The 21,898-nt window shown below is 40.3% G+C and overlaps 1 protein-coding gene across 4 annotated transcripts in view; it reads left to right on the top strand.

Annotated features, from left to right (window-relative positions):
• OSBPL9 (oxysterol binding protein like 9) overlaps positions 1–21,898 on the top strand; it is a 56,641-nt gene that overhangs the window by 7,828 nt on the left and 26,915 nt on the right. For 2 of the 4 annotated variants that reach the window (XM_040072342.2, XM_040072340.2), the window contains exons 2-4: positions 1,071–1,121; positions 4,956–5,034; positions 16,518–16,594. In XM_040072342.2, coding sequence (XP_039928276.1) covers positions 1,071–1,121; positions 4,956–5,034; positions 16,518–16,594 — 207 coding nt within the window. Of the gene's footprint in view, positions 1–1,070; positions 1,122–4,955; positions 5,035–16,517; positions 16,595–18,887; positions 18,975–19,104; positions 19,207–21,898 lie in introns of those variants that run through there. The other 2 variants (XM_040072343.2, XM_040072344.2) reach the window with 2 other exon arrangements.

Below are 21,898 nucleotides of genomic sequence, written 5' to 3'. Positions count from 1 at the left end.
TGACCTGAAAGAATGTAGTTTGAATATTTGGATGGCAAGAGAGAAGAGGTTTTATTAGATAGGACAACCTTTCAAATAAGGCTACAATAAAAAGTCATTTATCATTGCAAAAATAGGAAGTGTGTTTGTGGGTAATCAAAAAACAGCCCTTACCAGAAAACCGAGTATTCAGGATGACCTAAATATTTTCTTTTTCTTCTTTACCTTACATAGTTTGTGTGTGCTACTTGGGCTTGCCACTATTGCCCAATAGCAGTGGTTAGTGTCAGCTTTGCCTGACACAGTGGTGGGGATAGCTGAAAGCTCAAGTATCACAGTTTCAAGCTGGAAGTGAGTTGACTGTTCAGAATTCCCTGCTTGAGGGGGGTGGGTGGTTTGAAGCTTTTTTTCAGTGCTTCAAACAGATAATAAAGAAGAGATTGAGTAATTTTGCAGGTTAGGTTAATGTGCAAGTTTGAGCACTGGTTATGGACACAAAAATCCTGTTTTCTGCTCTGGGCTCCAACAGCTTAAACAAAGGTTAACTTTTCTAACTGTAATAATGACACCGGGCTGTACTAGCTAGGAAGTCAATCTACAAAAATGTCTAAACATGGTTTTTGTATCTGCCTAAAAGGGGTAAAAAACAGGGGAAGTTTCTGACATATAAAATTTCACTTGTACAATTCTGCCTGCACAGCTGGATTTTGTTTTATGGACACTCTCCTGGAAGTAGGAGAGAAAGGAGGAAGATGTGAATCAGCAGACTGCTGATTTTTAATATTCCTCAAGTCCTTTCTTCTTCCCTTTGTTTTACTTTCTATAAAGGCGTGGACTGCATCTCATAAGTATTTCTTGAAGGTGTTTAGAAAACTTCTTGAAGTGGGATAATATATTCTTGTTTTTTGAAGGATTCATTTTCCATACCATGGTGGTGGGAACTAACCTATTTTGTAAAAGAAATTGCATCTTGTTTAATCAGTCACTAAAACATGATGCAAAAATGTTTTATTCTTTCTCTGCTGGTTTGAATAACTTTCTTCCTACTGTTTTTGTTAACCCACTGATCTGGTTTTTTTTTTCTCTTTCAGTCAAAAGACAAAATGATGAGAGGCTCACGCCGGGGGTGTGTTAGACTCAGGGTAAGTGTTGTTTTATTCAGTACTTAATGACTTACTGTGTATGATGTGTCCTAATGGAGAGAACTGCAAGGAGACTTTTGAGGTTTGGGCTCTATTCCTGCCTCTGAATACGCTGAAAATGCTGAAATAGTGAAAGTATTTAAAGAAAGCAAACCTTAGAGGTCAAGCAACATGCTGGGCTAATTACACTCTGTAATTTATATATGGTATAAAAATATACATTTTATATGAGGTATTAGAAGGCATTTTGTGGCAGAGTAAGATGGGTTAGTAATAGGATGCTATGAAAAATTTTCTGTTTGCAGTTCTCATTTCTCTGTCTGGAGGTCCATGTGTATATACACAGATAAATATATGTGTATACTGTTCTGTACCTGCAGAAGTCATTCTGAAACTGCTCCTTCTGTCCTGATTTGTTTTTCTTCTCTTACCATCTCCTCCATCCTGCCAGTCTGGACACTCCTTAGGCCTAGGCTTGAGCTTAGTGAAGCACAGGAGGGCTGGAAAGAGAAGGGAGAACACTGCTGGCGAAGTATTTGAAATGTGGCTGGAGAGGGGTGTACAAACCGGGGAAAGAGAGGCAGAAGGTGCAGAGTGGGGAAGCTGAGCGTTACCTGTTTGAGGCACTCTGCTGTGGGACATTTAGCCTTGAGTGCTGCTGTTGTAGCTGCAAGTGGCACTACTGAGGTGAGGTGAGAGTGCTGGGATGTCTTTGCACATGCCCGGTTTTTACCTCGTGGTCGTGCCAAAACTATTTCTTGCACAAGTCCTTTTCCTATATTTTTTTCCCGTTTCTCATAAAGTTTCTCGTTCTACCCTGCAGCAGTCTTGTGAAGAGCTGGAGCAAGTAGGGGGAAGGAGTGAGGAGAATGATGGGTATGACTGGGATCATTTTCAAAGTTGAAGTTAGAGAAGTCTAGAGAAGGGCATCTGTGGTCTTACAAACTATGTGATGAGTGTTGAAGGAAAACTGCATTTTCCAGTTACTCCTTCCTTCTGTTGTTAGTCCTTTCTGGTCTTTCTGTGGGTAAATGTAGCCTTGTAAGACTCAGAAAATCCCCTTTAACTTGGATTCCAGATAACTTCTTTGCACTTTGCCTTGCTTGATGTATTGATATCTTAATTCAGCATTTCTTTAAGGGAAATGTACGCTCCAACCACTGTCTAGAACAAGACATTCCCAAAGATTCAGGAGGAAGGTATTTTCACGGTGCAGAAAAATTCAGTCCAAAAAGCCATGCCTGCTTTAATAGTGCTGTGAGCCAGTCACTGTGGAGGCTGGCCTCAGCCTGCCAATTTAGGAAATATTAAAAGTGAACAATCTGTTCAATATTGCCTGGTCCATCTTTATATGTATTTCACATAAAACAGCCCCTTTCTCTTCTCCCATCTGCCACTCTTCCATCACAAATTATTTTGTGGAGTTTGCTGAAAACTTACGAAGTCCCCCAGCCTTTCTCTGAATACATGTGATTTACTTGTTTGGGTTGTTTGTTTTGGGTTTTTTTTTTGTGAGGAAGGAAGGAATCTTCCTTTTTTCTGCTTTTGTAAAGCAGCTCCCCTGGCAGATGACAGTGATACTGATAGCTGAACAGATGGGCTTCTGCAGTCTGAAATTCTATCAAAGAGGTTTTCTGTTTAGAGTAATCGTTGATTTGTAACTGTAGGTGTGAACATAAACAAACATGTAACAAGCAATTTGGCTAAAATATTTCCTTTTCTCTTGAATGGATTATGAAAAGCTTGTTCCTCACCTTTTTGCTCCTGACGAACATTCAATAGGCCTGAAGTTTCATCTTCAAATTCTTTTGCTGATTGTCTTAGTGTACTTAGGAAAGTGTAATCATAAATCACTCTGTGTCATCTGCGCTATGCTTACGTCCTGCTAAAGTTTTCTGGAATATCTGTAAACTTTCCCGCTCTTATTTTTAATTTTACTTGTTCATATGTGTTATCTGCATGACAGAGGAAGCATTTTCTGTGCTTTTGGGACCCTCTGCCCCAGCGTTGCAGTGACAGTATGTGCTGAGCCCAGGAGAGCTCTCCCCGCTCCCACACCTAGCATGGGGCAGGACTCAGCTGGTTTTATGTGTTTATGTGAGTTTTACCTGTATCCTCTGGGGAGAATATCTTGGTTATAGTCTTGATGTCTGACTTAGAGGTTTTTGGTATCTTTAGCCTGGAGAAAAGGAGGCTCAGGGGTGACCTTATCACTCTCTACAATTCTCTGAAATGAGGTTCTACTGAGGTGAGGGTCAGTCTCTTCTCCCAGGTAACAAGTGACAGGATGGGAGGAGATGGCCTCAAGTTGCTCCAGGGCAGGTTTGGATTGGATATTAGGGGAAATTTCTTCCCTGAAACAATGGTCAGCCATTGGAACAGGCTGCCCAGGGAAGCGGTGGAGTCACCATCCCTGGAAGCGTTCAAAAGATGTGCGGGTGTGGCACTTGCTGAGATAACTCAGTGGTGAACACGATGGTGCTGGGTTCACAATTGCATTTGATAATCTTCGAGCTCCTTTCCAGCCACGGTGACTCTGTGATACAGCTGCTGAGAACGACACTGTCCAACTTGCAGTGACCTTCTGATTTCCTGCACCCCCAAACCATCCTTAGGTTTGGGCCGTTCTGGGGTATCCCTGACCCCCAGCCCTGCTGGGGCTGTTCTGGGGTATCCCTGACCCCCAGCCCTGCTGGGGCCGTTCTGGGGTATCCCTGACCCCCAGCCCTGCTGGGGCCGTTCTGGGGTATCCCTGACCCCCAGCCCTGCTGGGGCCGTTCTGGGGTATCCCTGACCCCCAGCCCTGCTGGGGCCGTTCTGGGGTATCCCTGACCCCCAGCCCTGCTGTGGGGTGCTGGGCTGGGTGGAAGGAAGCACCGCTTGGAATTGACTCGGGGCTCCTGCTAGTGATGTTACTCTTGGTGTACTCTGAGAGTACGGGCAGAATTTACCCTTTAAATATGTGCACCTCCCAGGGATGTCTGTCTGCTTTGTGGGAGGGGGAAGGATGCAACAGATCCTGGTGTCTCCTTGGAGAAGGAGAAAAGAAACTGAGTAAATCCACTGGTGATTTTTGAGCTACATATTACAATTTATTGGAGTTGGCAGAGACTTTGAATTGTCCTTTTTTTTGTGTCTTCTCCTGAGTGAAACTGTTATTTATTATGTGTTGGAGGGGGCAGGAATGAAAATGCGGATAGATTTGTAAATAGGTAAGCACAGATGGTCTTTAATTAATTTGCATTTTCTTGTAATAATTCATGAAGAATTAGAAGACAAAGCTAGTTGCTTCTGATATGTCCTGATTACTTACTGTTAATATTACTTAGGGACTGAAAATTAGATCATGCAGTGTACCAGTGACATGACATGATGGGCCAAATTCATTCTGCTAGAATGATTTATTTTTTATTACAGGCTGGTAGATAAAATCAGGTCAAGAGCTTCTTTTTGTAGAGTACTTATGAATTATTATTTTTATACACTGAAAATACGTATAAAATATTGCTTCTCACTTTTCTTTAAAATACAAGTTGGAACATAGTAGGGAACTGCTGCAGCATAAAGCCACCTCCATGACAAAAATAAAAGATGCATATTATTGTCTAGGTAATAGCTTTGCAAACATCCACTGATTTTTTTCTGCAACTGAAAATTTATTGTTTTAAAGAACTGACTGCATCCTATGACGGAACAGAGAATCTTTCTGCTCTTTACTGTATTCGGTTTCCTTCTAATTTGTCAAAGCTTTTTAAATTCCAGTGGTGTAGTGATAGAGTGTCTGCTGCTGATGTCACTGCTTGCCTTATCAGGATTTTGTTCTTTGTTTCACAGGGAGCTGTGATTGGTATAGACGATGAGGACGACAGCACCTTCACAATAACTGTTGATCAGAAAACCTTCCATTTTCAGGGTGAGCTGAAAGAAGAGATTGTTTTTTCTTATAATAGATTCCACTTGTATTTGATGGATGATTTTAAATGTTTGGCAACAGAGCAGCATGAACGAGCACACTGAGAACATTCTGGATGCAGGGGTGCTGCAGGTTAGGCAGGGATTTACATCTGCAGTGGATACATATGTGCTAAAAAGAGACTGTAGCTCTGGCAGGATTTGGAGATGAATAATGTAAAGAGTAAATCACTCGAGGGGAGAAAGTAAATGTGCTTCTGATTATGGGTTTCGCTTACAAAACGTTTCTGACCTTCGTTATCAAGATACAATTATGCATTTCTTTATGAAGAGAATCAAGACTGGTCTGAAGGTTGCAATTTGTATCCAGATAGAACCTAATGCTCAATTATGAGGAGACTAGAGGCAACGTTTGGCTTAACGGTGGAGCTTTGCTTCAAGATTTACCAGCTTGCATTCATTTCATCTACATTTCTGTGTCTTGTCTGCCAGTCACCATTTCTCTGCTATTATCCTTTTATTCACATTTCCTAACACCAATGCCATCTGCCACTGCTATGTTTCGTCATTGCATGCTATGGCTCACCGGTAGAAAGGGTAAGGCTTGATATAATTGCTATGTACTCCTTAAATTATTTTGTCTGCAGCAGTAAGGCAAAATGCTGTGCTGATATTGAATAGAGAACTTCCTTTTTCTGAATGTTAAAATCTTTGGGAAGCGCAATGAAAATATTTTGCGGCTAGCATTTTTAGTCCTTTTGCTTTTCTTATAAATGCAGTGAATAAATAAATAATTGCTTTGTATAGAGCTGGAAACTGTAAATATCCAAGAGGCACATTTGCGTTTAAGCAGTCATGTTAATTTATGTAAACTGAAATAATTCTATACCTTATATTGTCCTGTACATATTTTTAAATCAGTGATTTGCAGATTATCATCAATACTGCTGCTTTTGTGAGACTGTTTCTAATGATAAATATTAATTGTACACCATATTGCCACCGGCTTCTGTATTCCTTGTGCTGTAGTTTTTCCTAAATGCTGCTGCTGTCCTCTGGCTTTTTACTGCATTGAGCCTTATAAATGTACCTTCATAATGCTGAGCTCACATTAATACTTAAATCTACTGTTCCCAAGGATAACTGTTAAAATGCAAGCTAATTGCTAATGCAGTAATGGAATGCTGTACCAGGGCAGTCTTTCAGTACTACAAAGCTAAATACTGCTGAATGTTTGAGAACTTGATACAGGTAAATCTAGAAATCTCTAATCTTTGGTTTCTGAGATAAACCTTTTTTAATACACCTTGTTTTCAGTGATTTGTTATGTGCTGTATCCTCCTTTGGGTAGCCAGATGTCTTAAGAAAACTGATAACATTTGACATAAGTAATGTTCTACTCTAAGTAATACTAATAATTTTTGAACAGCAATGCTGTCACATCTTGTGCTTGGTAATTTCTCTTTCTCTGCATTTCATATTAGGCCAGAATTTATGTATCCCCCCTTAGTGTACAACTAAGATATTGTACACTATTTTCTGTATTATGCTTTTTCTATTAGCATATTTTGAAGATAACCTTCCTGATACCCAGGAATTTATAATGCTACAAGCACAGTGTTAATATACATGGATTTAATGCAAAAATGTATAAAGACAGGTAAGATATCAGTCTTGTGATATTTAAGTGTAAAAAAAGCTCTGTGGAACTGTAAATGTAGTTCTTACAGCCACTGTAAATGCATTCTCATCTCATACAACCTCTGTCATATTTATGTCAAGTGTTTGTGCATTATATTAAATTAATTCGGTGTTACACAGGTTTTAACTTATACAAAATGCAGGTCACTTTCAGTCATGAATGGCAAGTGGTTAATAATGTAAATATTACAAAAATGTATGCTGAGACTACATAGGATGTGTAGGGCAGATTTTGGGAATAATCCAAGAAAATATACAAAATTCCTGACAATTTCTTCCTAACTTTTAATACCTGAGTAAGATAGAACTTTTGTTCTGCAAGGTAGTCATAGCTATAAATTCATTCACCCTTTATAAAAGAAGTCTTGGACAAGAGAAGATGGCAGGATTGGCAGCTTACAGTCCCTTCCTTCCTTCTTGCTGCCTTCCTTCTTTCTCAAGGACAGACAGGGTTTCAGACAAGCTGGAGCCTTGCTGGGGAAAAACCAGAACTTTAAAAATCCAAGTTTTGAAAGATCTCCTGACCTAAGTTGGGGTCCCACCTGCAGTGGGACAGTTTCTCTTTCAGGTTCTCCATTTGCTCAGTACATTTAAGTACTGATTGGTACCTCATTAAGGGTTTGCTGACAGCCAGTGATAGAATTTGAATTTATGAAAAATGAAAGAAAAACTTCATTCTGGGTTAATTATTTCTTAATGTCAGTTGCTCAAAGTTGCACATCTGACTGATACTCTAGAGATGGAAGTAATGAGATGAAGGGCAAGGAAGTAATTTAAAACTGTGACCAACTTCTCACATGGAAGCTGATTCCATATGTGTATGTGTGTGTGTAACTGAATTTCCAAAGCGCCAAAGCTCCAGCATCTCCCACTAAGATTTGCTTGTCACTGGATTTTGGCAACTTCTGAGTCTTTCTCAGAAGGAAAGTTCATATTTTGTTTCTACCTGTGACAATCTCCCTTTTTTCTGTTCTCAGCCGTGCTTCCTAGTGGCCACCCCTGTACTGAACATCAGTAAAAGTTAAAATGTTTTCATTACAAAGATATTGTAGGTTTTGAAAGATGGCTGAGCACATCCCAAATGGGGTCCATATCCTTAGTACCTGGGTATAAAGGACAGAAGTTAATTGAATAAATATGGGCAGTAAAACAAAGAGCATGTTTTGTTTTTACTGTCAGCTTGACTTTAACCTCTGCTGGAGTGCCCAGCAGATTTTGTCCTTTTATTCTATTGTTATGTACAGGTATATTGATGCTTGTTCATATTGGAGGGGGAAGGGAGGTAGAATGACCTCAGAAATTTTAAAATAGATATAAAAGTAATGTATTTTATCTCTTGATTGGTCCTTGTTTGGCCCTGCTGAATATCCAGTTTCATGGCTTGCTTGTAAGGCTTTTGAATTAGGAAGATCTTAAAGTATTCCCTCATGAGTTTTTTCAGATTAGATGCAGAAATCCATTTAAGTTGCTGTAAGACATTTGGGATAATACTTTTAGTTTAATTTACCTTCCTGTCAGGAAGCTTTTTCTTGGTAATATATTTTTCCTTGCTGCAGTACATGTCCCTGTTCTAAATGTTCCATAACTTTCAAACACTGTGGGGGTTGGGTTTGTTTTTCTTTTAACATCTTCATATCATCACTGAGCTTTAAACTCTTTCCATTTGGAAATTCACTTCTTCAATCTTTCATATTACTTAGCTGTTCTTTCTCCTCGCTGGGATGATTGTGACTTAAATCCAAGAGTGGGAACATGATGTTCAAGAGACTCTGGCAAGGGTATTGTTGTATTTCTTCTTGATATTTGATTTGCTGTCTAACCTGAAGCAATAATAGATTCTATCTGGACTGAAATACTTCACTAAATGCACATTGTGTGCAGAAAAGAGAATTCATATTAAAAAAAAAAATCATATTTTTAAATTCCTACCTGAAAATCCAGCTCTTATTCTTACAGCCTGCAGTACAGCTCCTTGGAAGACAAATCAGTTTTGTGTAATAAAGGATGGAAAGATTGGAAGCAGTCCAGTGCATTGATCTGAGATGATTTTGCTTTAGCTTTTGTCTTTCCTTTCCTATTCCTGCAACAAAAGTATCTGAGAAATGAAGCGTGAATGTTGCTGTGCAACTTATTCTCCTGTTACCTGAAAGCTGTCAGCTGGTAAAGGTAGATTTCTCCTTTTTCCCCATCATTTCCCAGTTTTGTAGCTTGATTTGTGTCTGCCCACCATCCCAGCTGAGGAAAAAAGGAGATGTACCCAGCAAGAGGTCACCATAATGTTATAAAAGCAAGGATTTTTTGTTCATTTGGGAGGCATTATTACTGAGGATATACTGGGGTCCTTAGCTCCTGAGCAGTATCAGAATTTGAGATTTTATGTATTTGCATTGCAAATCAAAATTAATTATATTGGTTTTATACCTGTGTTTCCACATTACTTGCAGAAATAGTTAATATTTACAGTCTTCTAGAAATCTTTGACATTGTCCACCAAATAGATGACAGGAAGCTGACTGCTCTTGTGGTATGAAGAGGCACTTAAGTCTATCACATTACCTGATTTAAATAACAATTCATCAATTGCAGCCTTCAAAACCAAAAAGTTTTAGAGCTTTTTAAATTTGATATTGAAAAGTGCCTAGAGAGGGATTTTGGTGTGAATTCTTGGTCTATGCTGGTTTCTTCAGGGATGTCTATAACTGCTGTGACAACATCGTTTGTCCTAAGTTCACATTTTCCTGGGTCTTTTAGGCTTCTGCTGATGCTGAAACAGTGAATTCCTCCATGCTATGCTCAGCTGTGCTTTTATATTGCAGAGGAGGATGAGCAGCTATGATCAGAGTAAAGCTGAGCTTCCTGTCATCCTCCCTTTTCCTGCCCAGGTCTGGGCTGCACCTCATCCTCCACTGCTTGGCATTAACTGCAGAAATTCCTCCGTGAGCCAGAGCTGGGCTGAGCTTTTGCAGTGATTTTTTTGTCTTGCCCTCTCTTCTCTCTGCCTCCTTTTTGCTATTGATGCATTGCACTGCTGTTTTGAGTGGTTGGAACATGTGACCAGAGGGCAGGGAATGGTGCGTGGTTGTGCTTTGCCTGTTTCATGCAGGTTCTTCTTGCACCAGCAGCATCCTGTGTTGTAATTGTCTGTTCTCCAGTCACCCCATGGTTATGCCATTTTTAATTGTTATTTAATTGTACTCAATGGATACCGTCATATATAAAGACATCCTGGCTTTCTGTTTATAAGGTTAAAGCTTAAGATTTCAAATGATACCTTAAACTTGAGAGTAGAAAAGAAATAATACAATGAGACAGTCGCTATGTGATGGGTTGATTTGTTCTCTTTTTTTCTTCCTCTGGAAGAGATTGTTACTTTTGGCATCAATATGAATCTCTTATCCCAACTGTATATGTGATGCATGGCAAGTATTTTGGAAGGGGAAAAGTGGCCAGAAAAGGTCTCACTATGAGGAGGGGAAGGCTACTGAGTAGTTCAACCCTCTTTTCCTTCTGTTTTGACTAGCAATAACCTTGAGTTTGACCTTTTAAATTGACATTTATTTTATTGGCTAAGAAAATGGTTATATTTTTGTTCTTCTATTCTGATTTTTTTTTTTTTTTAATTTAAGCCAAAATATGGTTTCTACCTTAAACTTGTAGTTTCAGACCTTTATCAGTGGGATCTGCAATGGAAAAAAATCCTTTCCTGTGAGGGTGGGGAGGTCCTGGCACAGGGTGCCCAGAGAAGCTGTGGCTGCCCCACCTCTGGAAGTGTCCAAGGTCAGGTTGGACGGGGCTCCTGGGACAGTGGAAGTTGTCCCTGCCCATGGCAGGGGGTTGGAATGAGATCCTCTTTAAGATCTCTACCAAACCAAACCATTCTGTGATTCTGTGATTAATTTTAAATGCAAACATACCCTAAAAGCCATTTCCACAGGATATACCGTATGAAGTATTGTTTAGTGTTGCTCATATTAATATTTGAGTATTATTCTCTAGTGAAAAACCATACACTTGCATATTTGTCCCACACTCAGAGACGTTTAATTACGAAATGACACATTATATATGGATTTCCAGAACTAATAGCAACTTGCTCATGTGTTTCCCTTGTCACACAAGTTTCCACCCAAAGCTGAGTTCCTGGGCTGATTATAAAGCTTGCTAAAAAGGCTTTGGAGCTTAGGTACCAATAAAAGAACAGTTCAGTTGATTTCTCAAGATCACAGATTAAACTTGCAAACACATTGTACACAGGAGCCCTTTGGATGCCTTTTGTTTGGGCATGACTTTGTGCCTTGTGGCTGCACAGGAGTTTCCTGTAGGGATGGGGAGCTCAGGCTGCTCAGACACCTGCAGAACAAGAAAGGAAAGTTGATTTATGTGTGTGGGTGGAGAATGGCAGCAAGGGGAGGATTAGGAGGAGGGAGAATAATGACTGTGACAACTCCAAAATTAAGATATACAGGAAATAATGTTCAACCTTCTGCCAGATGTGGGAGCTGCGTGTGTTAGAAGGATATTTGTGAGCAGTGGAAGTACGGTGTTTTTCTAGGCTGTATGAAACCCTGCTTCATCTTGCATGCTTTTCTATGGTTTGAAAGGCCTTCAGTGACTTTAAATAGCAATTTATTTAGCCATGGAACAGTCCTGTGATGCGTGACTTTTCCACCTTATTGAGCACTACTGATAAAATCTCTCTCCATTGAGACTGGTGGCAGAAATCCTATCGATCTCAGTGCAGCCAGGATTTCATCTCTATTATCTGGTGATTTGTGTGTAAAGATACTACATTAGTTCTGCACTTGGCTGAGAAAATACAGGAATTTTGCATAAAAATCAGTGGAAGTTCTGTCAGAATAAAGGCTGCATAATTGACTCCATTGACTCTGTGGGTGTAATAGACTCTTCTTACTGAGTTCTGCCTGTAAGTAGGTCACAGTGAATGAAAATAAAATATGCATTTCTTTTTGTGACAAGATGGTGTTTTTATAAGTAATCTAGTAATTTTTTTTTTCCCCACTAATTCTTCAGGCTTTTCTTTCATCCTAATGCCCATATAGATGCACACACACCCAGAATAAGCACCAGTATGCAGATTCAGAGGTGATATATTTTGTGTGTATTCTGTCTTCCAAGTACTGCTGTGCATGACCTAGAAATGCTGGTGGTAAATGCTGTGTCGTGGAGCAGAGTTGTTAAACTTGTTTATATCTAATCTTTAGATGCTATCAAGCTTAGGCTGGAAAAAGTAATCTGTTTTATGCTGTACTTTAACATTTGGTATACGTTATATAAACACATATAATCTCTCCACAGCAAAGTAAATATTACAGGAACTCTAAATTATAAAATTTATTCTCTATTTGGGAAATTAATAGAAGCTGAGAGCATCTAATGTAGTTGCATTTCATTTGCCTTCTTATCCTCATAGAACAGAACTTTTAAAAATCCCTGACATATCTGATTTAGCCGCTTGGGGAGTTCAGAGATAAAGGACTATTTCATAAAACAAAAAGGAGTTTTAAACCACAATTTTTTGGAATTACAGAAATTCTGCAGTAGAAGCAGTAATTCTTGTGTTTAGTACTTTTTTCATTCTATAATTTTCTCTTTGATCAAATAATTGCTTTCCTTTCTTTGGACCTTCTCTAGGAAAGAGTTCAGATTTTTTTTTTAGTGTAAGATTGATGTTACAATATCTTAGGAATAAGCTCAACCAGACAGATCATAAAAATACACATTTTAAAAAAATCATATTAAAACTCACTGCAATGAATGACATACTTTTCAAGTGTGTTTCTCTGAGCTAGTCATAAATAGGACTGTGATCATGTTAAGTGCCCTGTGCTTGTCTTAGATATGCCTGAGATGTCACAGTAAATTATACAGGTGTCTTTCAAAGGATGCACCATAGACACAGACAAGTGAGGGCTTAGGCATATGGGAACAAACTGTAATCTAGCTCATAAATACTAATTCTACTAGGGGAAAAAAAAAAGAACTGTAAGAATAGCTTAACTGACATAATCACAGTAAATTGCAATGTTTCAGCCATTAATGATTCCAGTCTCTTGCACACAGCAGTGATTATGCAGCTCTGTGCGGATTTAAGCTTCTTTCACGTGCAAATCTTCACTGTTAAACTGCAGTAAAAACTGAATTAGAATTCTAGCACTTAAAATAAGAGAAAAACACAGGCACCGTTAGTGCCCTCTCAAGTGCAGACATAGCCTGGCTATTTTTGTGGATAGTTCATGCTCACAATTTGAATTTCAGCTGACCAGGTAACTCTTGCATTAGCCCCTCAGACTAAAAACCATCTTCATGTCTTTAAGTTATTTCTCATGTCCAGGTGTCTTTCCTTTGTGAGAAACAAATTCTGGAGTAGGTCTCACATAGGAATTGAGGAGGAGATTAACTTTAAAATGGAGCCTGATCAAATGATAGAAAAGTTGGAGTGATTTCAATGTACTTGAGGCACAGGACTAATGAGCAGGGCATTCTTGTCCCTACCTGCTGAAGAACTTATCTGCAGATGCAGAGTGGATATTAGGTACTGTGCATCACAGGCTTCTTAGGTGCAAAGGTATTAGAGCTTTATCTTTGACCAAAGTTGCCTCCTTTAAATGAAAAACAGCTTGGATATTTAGCTTTCCCTACAGATGGGTAGATAATGATCTCTGACCATTGTGTGTAGGTTTTTCCCATAAATTCTTTCTGAGTGTGTCGACTAATCTCTTTTTTGAATGTTCCTATTGATTTTTTTTTTTTTTCATCAGTGGTCTTTTGGCAGCTGTTCAGTTCTAAATTGCTTTTACCATTAGGGAGCTCTTACTTGCACCTAATCTCACAGCAGCCATTTTGATTAGATTTAATATAACTTTCCTTGCATCTTGCTTTACTAAAAACTGCATCCCGCTGGTTTTCTCCATGGTTTTCTTAAGAGTCTATGGAGGAGAGCCAGGAGGATCTGCTGTTGATGATAGATGGTCTGAAATGAAACCAGTGTCCTGAACAGAGAGCGCTTAAAAGGTTTTGATGTTGTGTTTCTATGCAGTAAGCAGTCTTCTCATGGCAGTCTTCCTGGATTTATCATGCCCAAGACTTTCTCTAATAGCAGGGTTGATGAGATTCATGTGTGCTCCCTAAGGATTGACCATGCTGTGCCAGAAGATTGCAATGTCTAATATAAGAGGAAAAAATACAGCTTTTTCCCCCTCTGCTGAGCGTTGGTAGAGAGAGCTATAAAGGGGTCATTGGAGAAGCAGAAGTTTCAAAAATTTAGTTTATTAATGGGCATGGAAAGGTCAGTTTCATTTTGGAACTGTATGGATTACTTGTTTTCTAGGTCTTCCCTGCTTCCCTGTCTAAGTTCTGGTGGGGGTTCAGATATAAGTCAGAATGTGATAACCTTTGTTAACGTGCTACTGTATATTGAGATTAGTGTTTAACTAATACCATGACCTCTTTTTGCTGGCAGTATGGAAGATCACAGAAATCCTGCTGCAATACAAGGATTAATTCACTGGTCTGCAGCTTAATTGTTTCCTTTTTAGTTTAAATAATCGTGGGAAAAAAAACCCTTCAACATAGGATATTTGTATCCCATGAATTACTTAATAACTCTTCAATGACTTGTACCCCAGTTTCCCAGTAAGATGTGTTTTGGGACTGGAAGATGGTGATTAAAAAAAAAAAAACACAGGAAACCAGAAAACAAACCTGAGAAACTAATTGAAATAATGCTAACCACTGTTGTTTTGGGTACACCTTTGAAAATTTAAAGCACTGATACATTTCAAATATTGATAGATTAATGACCCAGGTAACTATATATGTTTAGTGGTGACTGGTATAGGAAGAATAAACTTGATTGAGATGTCTGGCAGGACAAGGCCAAGGGGCCTGGTTTTGGTAAGCAGAACCAAAGAGACTAAGAAACATTGAAATTGATTCTAGTTGACTAGTTTAGTAATTGCAATTAGTGTTAAGGTGTAAGGTAGCTGATTAGTTTAGTAATTGCAATTAGTGTTAAGGTGTAAGGTATGCTGTGCAAGAAGAACAGTGTTTGTGTGTGTATGTGTGTACAGAATGTCAAAAGAAAAATTGTAGTTTGCCTGTTGCAAAATGTGTTTAGTGTGCTGCAGTCACTGGGCAGAGTTCACAGTCCCTCCATCCTGTCTGCTTTCACTGCATTATAAACTCGTCCTCAGTGCCTGCTTCAGCTTCTCCATTCAAATATGGATCACCAGTGAGAAGAGTCCTGGAAGTTAGAAGCTCTTTCTAATGAGCTATAGAGTGCATCACAATGGCATATCCAGCTTTTTAATACTTGCTGCATTTCCTGCAGGAAAGTCACCTGCTGTGCTGAGTAATATTTAATTACTTTAACTTCTTTGTGTGTGGCTTTCTCGGTGCATCTGAAAGCATTTTGATAGCCACTTTCCCTTATGTCCGGTTAATGGTAATGTGGCAAAAATGTCTGTGGCAATTGATCATACTCTACTATTTGAAAAGAAAAATGAGTAAGGATTGACTTGTAGTAGATTGGAAAAATGTGTGCTTTTAGGAAAAAAGCTAGATAGAATTCAATCTTTAACCTTGTGTGTAGTGGAAGTTTTGCCCCCCTATTTTGTGAGGTCATCTCATCAGTTAGGCTCTGAGCAAGTTTATGTATTAAAAGGTCGTTCATAATTATTTCTCACAAGCACATACATAGTCAGCTCTTTCCTGATGGTTTTATTAATTTGACATAATTAATGTATATATGCTGAAGTAAACAGTGCAGTATGTTTATCTTTAAATTAGTGGGGAATATAGCAAAATCTACACATTCAGAAGACTTGGGGCATTTTTAACTACTGATAGGTTTAAGCTGCAAAATTCCAAAAAATAAAAGCAGTGGAAACAAAAGGCTGAGGAAGGGAACATTGAAACAAAGCACTTTGAGCTGGAGAGTACATTTCAGTAAAACCTAAAGATATTTCCTCTGAACTCTTTAAAAATAAGTGAGATAGAAATCTCAGCTCGCTGATTCATAATAGGTGCTAGCTCACTTAAGCTTTCCTTGCTTTTAGCAGGCTTCCTGTTTTTTTAATATCTTCCATTTGAATGAGGAACTAGAAACAATTGTTAGTAACTATTCTCAATCCATTTACAGGCCAGTTTGTTTAGTCTGTTTAATGCCTCTGGAATTTTCCCTTTTTTCTTTACCTGGAATCCACTGACTCTGCTCCTTTGTTTTTTAGGCACTCCTAGAGCACAGCAAGGAACTCTTTCAGACTAGTGAAGTAAAAGTGGCATATCTGTACTGGGGGTATGGAGGAAAGAAAGCAGTTTTAGAGAATTTTCTTCAATTTAATGTTTGTTGCACATTTAAGATTATTCTTTGCGCTTCATTATTCACACCAGTGACCTGTTAGGGCTGTATTATGAATCCATACCGAAAGTTACTATGTCCACACTGAAGTAGAATTACTGGATAATTTATAACAGGTTATTTTCTTGTAAATAAGAACATTTAAAAATTACTTGATGAATGAAGTGAGGAATGTCTGTGCAAACTCTCTTTGTATGCGTTCCCCTAAAGCTGGACAAGGGACAGAGCTGTAACCACAAAAGAGGAAACAGTATTCAGACAACTGTGGGATTATGTGCTTGGTGGTAAACAAAGGCAGTATGGTTAATTTCCATATTTAGTGTGAACATCAGGCCTGTTTGCTTATGCCTTTTAATATAAAAGACTGCATGTAATTTAACAATAACTTTTGAATACTTTTTCAGCTCGAGATGCAGATGAGAGGGAGAAGTGGATCCATGCTTTAGAGGACACCATCCTCCGCCATACCCTCCAACTTCAGGCAAGTTTCACTTTCAGTTTTCACTTGTTTTCCTTTTTTTTTTCCCAAAGCAATGAAATACAATGTCATGACTGCTAATATCCAACACATCCTGTATAATATCTGGCTGTTCTATAGCCTATACAATTGGATATAGTAAACCATCTGTTTAAGTTCAAGTCTGTCGCATTTTTCTTGACCTACCATAATGAAAAGTCAGAATGAGACTTTCCTTTATTAGCTCATATTCATAATATATATAGCTATCATTAGCTCATATTTATTTATAATGTGTATTTATGGTAAGGTTCTGGATTTATTGTTATATATTTGATTTGAATTTTGGTTGGGGGTTTTATGTTTTGGGATTTTTGTGTTTAAAGGTGGGAGTCTTTTTTGGGTCAAGCCTCTTGTGTGCTTGTATACCACCTAATTTGGAAATTTAAATGGGACAGCAGCATTAAAGCTCTTTCTGGATGATAAAAATGATAAATAGCTTGTTTGAAGCTGGATCTCACTGTGTAGGCTGGCTATTACTGGTTCTAAAGACAGATTGGTTGGATTGAAGATGGTTCTTAGCTTTAGTTACCTAGTTCCAGGAGTTGGACTCTCATCCTTGTGGGTCACATCCAGCTCTGGATACTCTGTAGTTCTATGATCTAAGATCAGTTTCTGGTGATACTCTAGAGCTGGACATGTCTATAAAGCTTGCTGAACATTTATTTTTGCCCTAGAGAGAATCCCAAACTCTCATGAAAGGGATTGGAGTTGTACCATATAGGTGTCTGGTGCCAGTCTAGAAATCTTAAAGCAGGTGTTCATTATTTGTGTTGAATAAAGCTTTGGTTGTGCTTTTGTGGTATGGCAGGAGAATTAGGTCTCTTAACATTTGATTCAATGCGAAGAAAGATAGAGTAAAATCTCTAATATCACATAAAGAGAAGCTTATGAAGACTGATTTAGATGACATTTGGCCAGTCTAAAGAGTTAGAACAAGCCTGAATTTCACCCATCCAGCTTTAGACACTTGTACTGTCTTGGTCAACTTGCCTGTTAGACAGGGAGTTTCAACCTTCTTTCATTTATTAAGGACCACTACAAGTTTGCTAGAGAATAGCAGATCCCTGGATAAAAATTCCCATTCGACAGTCAACTTTTTAACCCGTTACCGTGCCATGGGTGTGTTAGAAGTAATCTCTCCATCTGGGCACAGTGGCTGCCCAAGGGCTGAGGAACCCACTTTGCAGTGGATGTGAAGAGACAGGGATTACCTTGGGAACAATGTGTGCATGAGGAAGGGCTGAGCTCCCTCCCGAGGGATGCCTCTTTCCCCATCCTCAGCTTAGAAAGTGAATAGGTTCATGTGAGTGGTCCTGTTTAGGGTCTGAAATGAAGTAAAAGGAATCTGTGCTGTTTTCTCCACCTAGAAGACATTTTATGACATGGAGATAAAGAGTTAATGAATGAAACGCCAGAATATACATTGATTTTATCAAAATGTACACTTCCATGCTCTCTAGAAATTGCGAGTGTAGTTGTATTGGCAGAAATAGATTTCATGACAGCAGTTAATAATGGAACTGTTTCCCATTACATAACTGTTCACGTTCCTGGAGTTTTTCAGATGAATAAGGCATATTAAGGGAAAAAAAAAAAAAAAAAAAAAAAAAAAAGAGCCCAAGTTAGTAATTTATCTAGTAATGTTTGAGGGAATAATTGAAAAACCAGAATTGAGTACCAAGAACCATATCCTCCATCCTTGTAAATATGTTCACCGTTGAATATAAGGCTTTGTGGGCCACTGCTGTGCGCTCACCACGCATTTTTAAGAACCCTCTCCAGTGTATGGGTCACGTAACCTTTTAGCCTCGGGCCCTTGTTTGTGGAGTCGGTGGCGTCGCGTTCACTTACGCCCCCATTCAGGAGCTGCCAAGGTTTGCCGCTGGAGCTGCTGAGCAGGCACTGATTTAAGAATGAAACACGACCGCACCTCCTCGCTAAGCCTCTTTCTTTCATGGCTTAGGAAGCGCGGTCTTCATTTGTTCGCCCTCACCGGCGGGACGCGCGGGCGGAACGAACAGGGGCCGAAGTTTGGGGAGATGCCCGCAGGGCCGAGCGCGGGCTGAACGCGGGCAGAGACATCCCCGCGCCTCCATGGCCGGCCGGGCCCTGCTGGGCTTCACCCCTCCCTCGGCTGGCCGCGGCTCTCGGGGCCGGGCCGCCCCCGCTCCAATCTCCGTTCTCCCTGTTGGTGACGCGCTCGGCGGGGCCGCGGCCGGGGGCTCCTGCCCTTCCCATCCCGCCCCTTCCCGCCCCGCTGGAGGCGGCGCTGCCGGGGCCCGGCGGGCGGGCGGCCGGCCCCGCTCCTCCGCTCCGCTCGTAGCGCCGAGGGATGGCCGGTGTGAGTACGGGGCGGGAGGGGAGGGCGGGTCTGGGCTGCGGGTGGCCCTCGGGGCAGCCCCGGGCGGGCAGCGAGCCCCTGCCCTTGGTGGCCGAGCGGCGCCGGCGCTGCCCCGCCCCGCCCGGGCACCGCGGGGACGGGAGCGGGGCCGCGGGCACGGAGCCCCCGGGCTGGCTGCGGGCAGCACGAAGCGCTCCAGGTCCCGTGCTCCCGCAGGGATGCTGCTGTCCGGGTACGCAGACGCGCCTTGGCTTCGATAACCTTTGAACGGAACGGCGCTTCACGCGCTCGCTGTTCTTTCGCTTTCCTTTTCCTTCGGGCAAAACAAACGGGTTCTTGGGGGGATGGCGGGGTCTGAGTGCCGCGGCAGAGGTTACTTTCCGTAAAGGCATTTTCTTAGATTCTTAGTTTCTGTCGCTAACTACACATGTGGTTGACAGTCAGTTAAAACCTTTATACATCTGGTTTTGCCCAAAATGTTGTATCTTTCCAGAGTCTTTTTTTCATATTTTCATGCTGCATTCGGTCTGCCTATGCTGGTACAGGCATGTTCAAGTTTGAAAGTCGGACTTGAAGTTGACTTCACTGTACCAAAAACTCATCTGAGCTGTGAGAAGCTGTACCAAACCCCAGGTGGTTCGTGTGTTGTGTGAACCAAATCAGGAAGGATTACGAGTTAATGCGAGGTGGAAAGGTGAAGTGGTGTTTTTGTGGTCTCTAGTCTGATTAAATCTTGCTGGTTTTATTTTTGCCTTAATGTTCTGCTGTGTTGCCCTTCACATATTTATAATGGAAGTGTTTTTGAAACACAGAATAAACTGTCCCCCTTCCCCCAAGCCTAAAATGAGCGTCAGTCAGGGAACTGAGTCATAAATGCACAGAATGTGTAAAGGGACCCGAACTGTCCAGAGGGCTGACAATTAGTAATGTTGTGTCCAAAGGGAACAACAGTAGGGAGGAAATGTTTCAGATGCACTTGAAGCCTGATTTGTTTGAATTTCGAAACTGAAGTGTGCTGTGTAGTTGTATGCACTTGTATTAAAGCTATTGCTAAAAATACACACAGTTCTAGTATTGGCTTTGTCTATGGAAAAGTCATTGAACAGCTGGTGTGATACCACTGGAAATGCCATTCTGAACCCCCCAGAGTTTTCCCCCTTATCCCCCCAAATTGTCACCACTGTGGCATTAGCAGGCCCCTGGCTTTGCACAGCAGTTGCCTCATACCCGCAGGACCTAAGGGGGATGGTGTGCACGGGGTGAAGGCAAGTTGTGGCTAAAGTTTCATGTTTGTGTGGGGGGGATAAGTTCTCACATTTTCTTCAGTTCCTCAGCAGCATTTTATGTCAGCCAGCAGTCCCATTCCGACAGGACGTGCTTCTGATTGTCCTGCTTTCCTGGCTGTCTGTCAAGTGCACCCTGGCAGCACCCTAGTGCTACAAGAACTTTTGGGAGTGGAATTTGGCTCTGGAATTGTCTCATGAGTTGTAATGGATAGCTCATGTCTTTGTGGACCACAGTAACTTCCTTATTTGATCTACACTGATCTACTTCAGCCTCTAAGTGGACTCTTAGAGACAAAGGAACTGAAATTATGAAGGCGGACCATTTCTAACCACCATAAAAGTGAAAGGAATTAAGTGAAAATGAATTGCTTTATAGGTAGATAATTCCATGATTTAAGCAAGATGTTTACTTCCCAGCAAATTATAAGAAAACTTGATTCTAATAAGTGGGTCTGTGGTGGCTGCTGTGAAGAGTAGATACAACGGCTTAAACACTGAGTTGCACCAAAATGTAGCAGTTGGTGCTGCTGCTGGAAGCAGTCCTGTCTCACTTCTCCTAGCAAAAGGGAAGAGGCAGTGTGGCAAGAAGGGTAGAATTTCGAACTTAAAATTACTTTTGCTGCTGCTCTCTCTTTCTGAGTTTATTTTTAACCCTGATTAGTTTTCACATAGAGTTGTTTATGTGACAAGGTAAATGTTTATGCTGACTCAAAAGAAAGAGCAGAGTAAAGGCTAGAGTAAACAGCAGGAGAACTGATTTGTTTCCCATTCATTTATGATGGTGCAAAGTGTTTATGAAATGTTGATAGCAGCAGTTCACTTAGTATTGCATTAACCAGGATTTTTTCTGACCTTTCTAAAGCTGCAAGCAAGAACACAAGGTAGAGTTAAACTTCCTTAGATGTTAAGTATGATACACTCTGAAGTATATTGCATTGTTATTAACTGGCTTTTCAGCGCTGCTTCTAGTGTGGGTCAAGAATCCTTGCATAAAACTAAATCCAAGCTCTTTTAGATTAAGACTGTATCCAGGGTAGATGTTTTACAAGTGCTGGTGGGAGGGCACAGGGTTGGCAGGCGTGCTGCCCTTTTCAGGTTTTGCTAATGAAATAATCAGGATAGTGCCTGAGTACCCTAGAACATGTGCATTATCTGCACTTATTATAGATTATAAAGCTTAAAGAATGGGACTCTGATATGCTTAGTATTTGTGAGGTTTCAGATTCGTAACCTCTGCTTTAAAGACAGAATTTTACATCAGTGTGTGAATGTTTCTGTCTTCTGAACTTTCTGTTCTCCTTGAAGATCTGATAGTATCCACAGCTACACTGTCTTTGTAAGCATTTTGTGTTTTGCAAAGTAGAACCCTTTTTTCCTGTAAGGATTGCAATATTCTGTTTGAAAGGGGTTTTTATGCTTTCCGCAACCCATATGTTTGTTTTCAAACACATCCTGAGCTTCAAATATTGCATAAAAATCTCACAGAGGAAAAAAATAGAGTTGTTTTTGCCACAAAAGTGCCCATGTTTAGTGGCTTACAAGTTGATTTCTTGTTTTTCCTCAAATTTTTATCAGTGATCCTTACAAGACAATGTCCAGCTTGTCAAAATCAAGCTTGATGTAGGCAGGGGATATGTT

The sequence above is a fragment of the Hirundo rustica genome, chromosome 9, assembly GCF_015227805.2.
Source record: "Hirundo rustica isolate bHirRus1 chromosome 9, bHirRus1.pri.v3, whole genome shotgun sequence".
NCBI classification, from domain to species: domain Eukaryota; kingdom Metazoa; phylum Chordata; class Aves; order Passeriformes; family Hirundinidae; genus Hirundo; species Hirundo rustica.
Note: the sequence above shows the minus strand (reverse complement) of the source record. Positions and strands in the feature narration are given on the sequence as shown.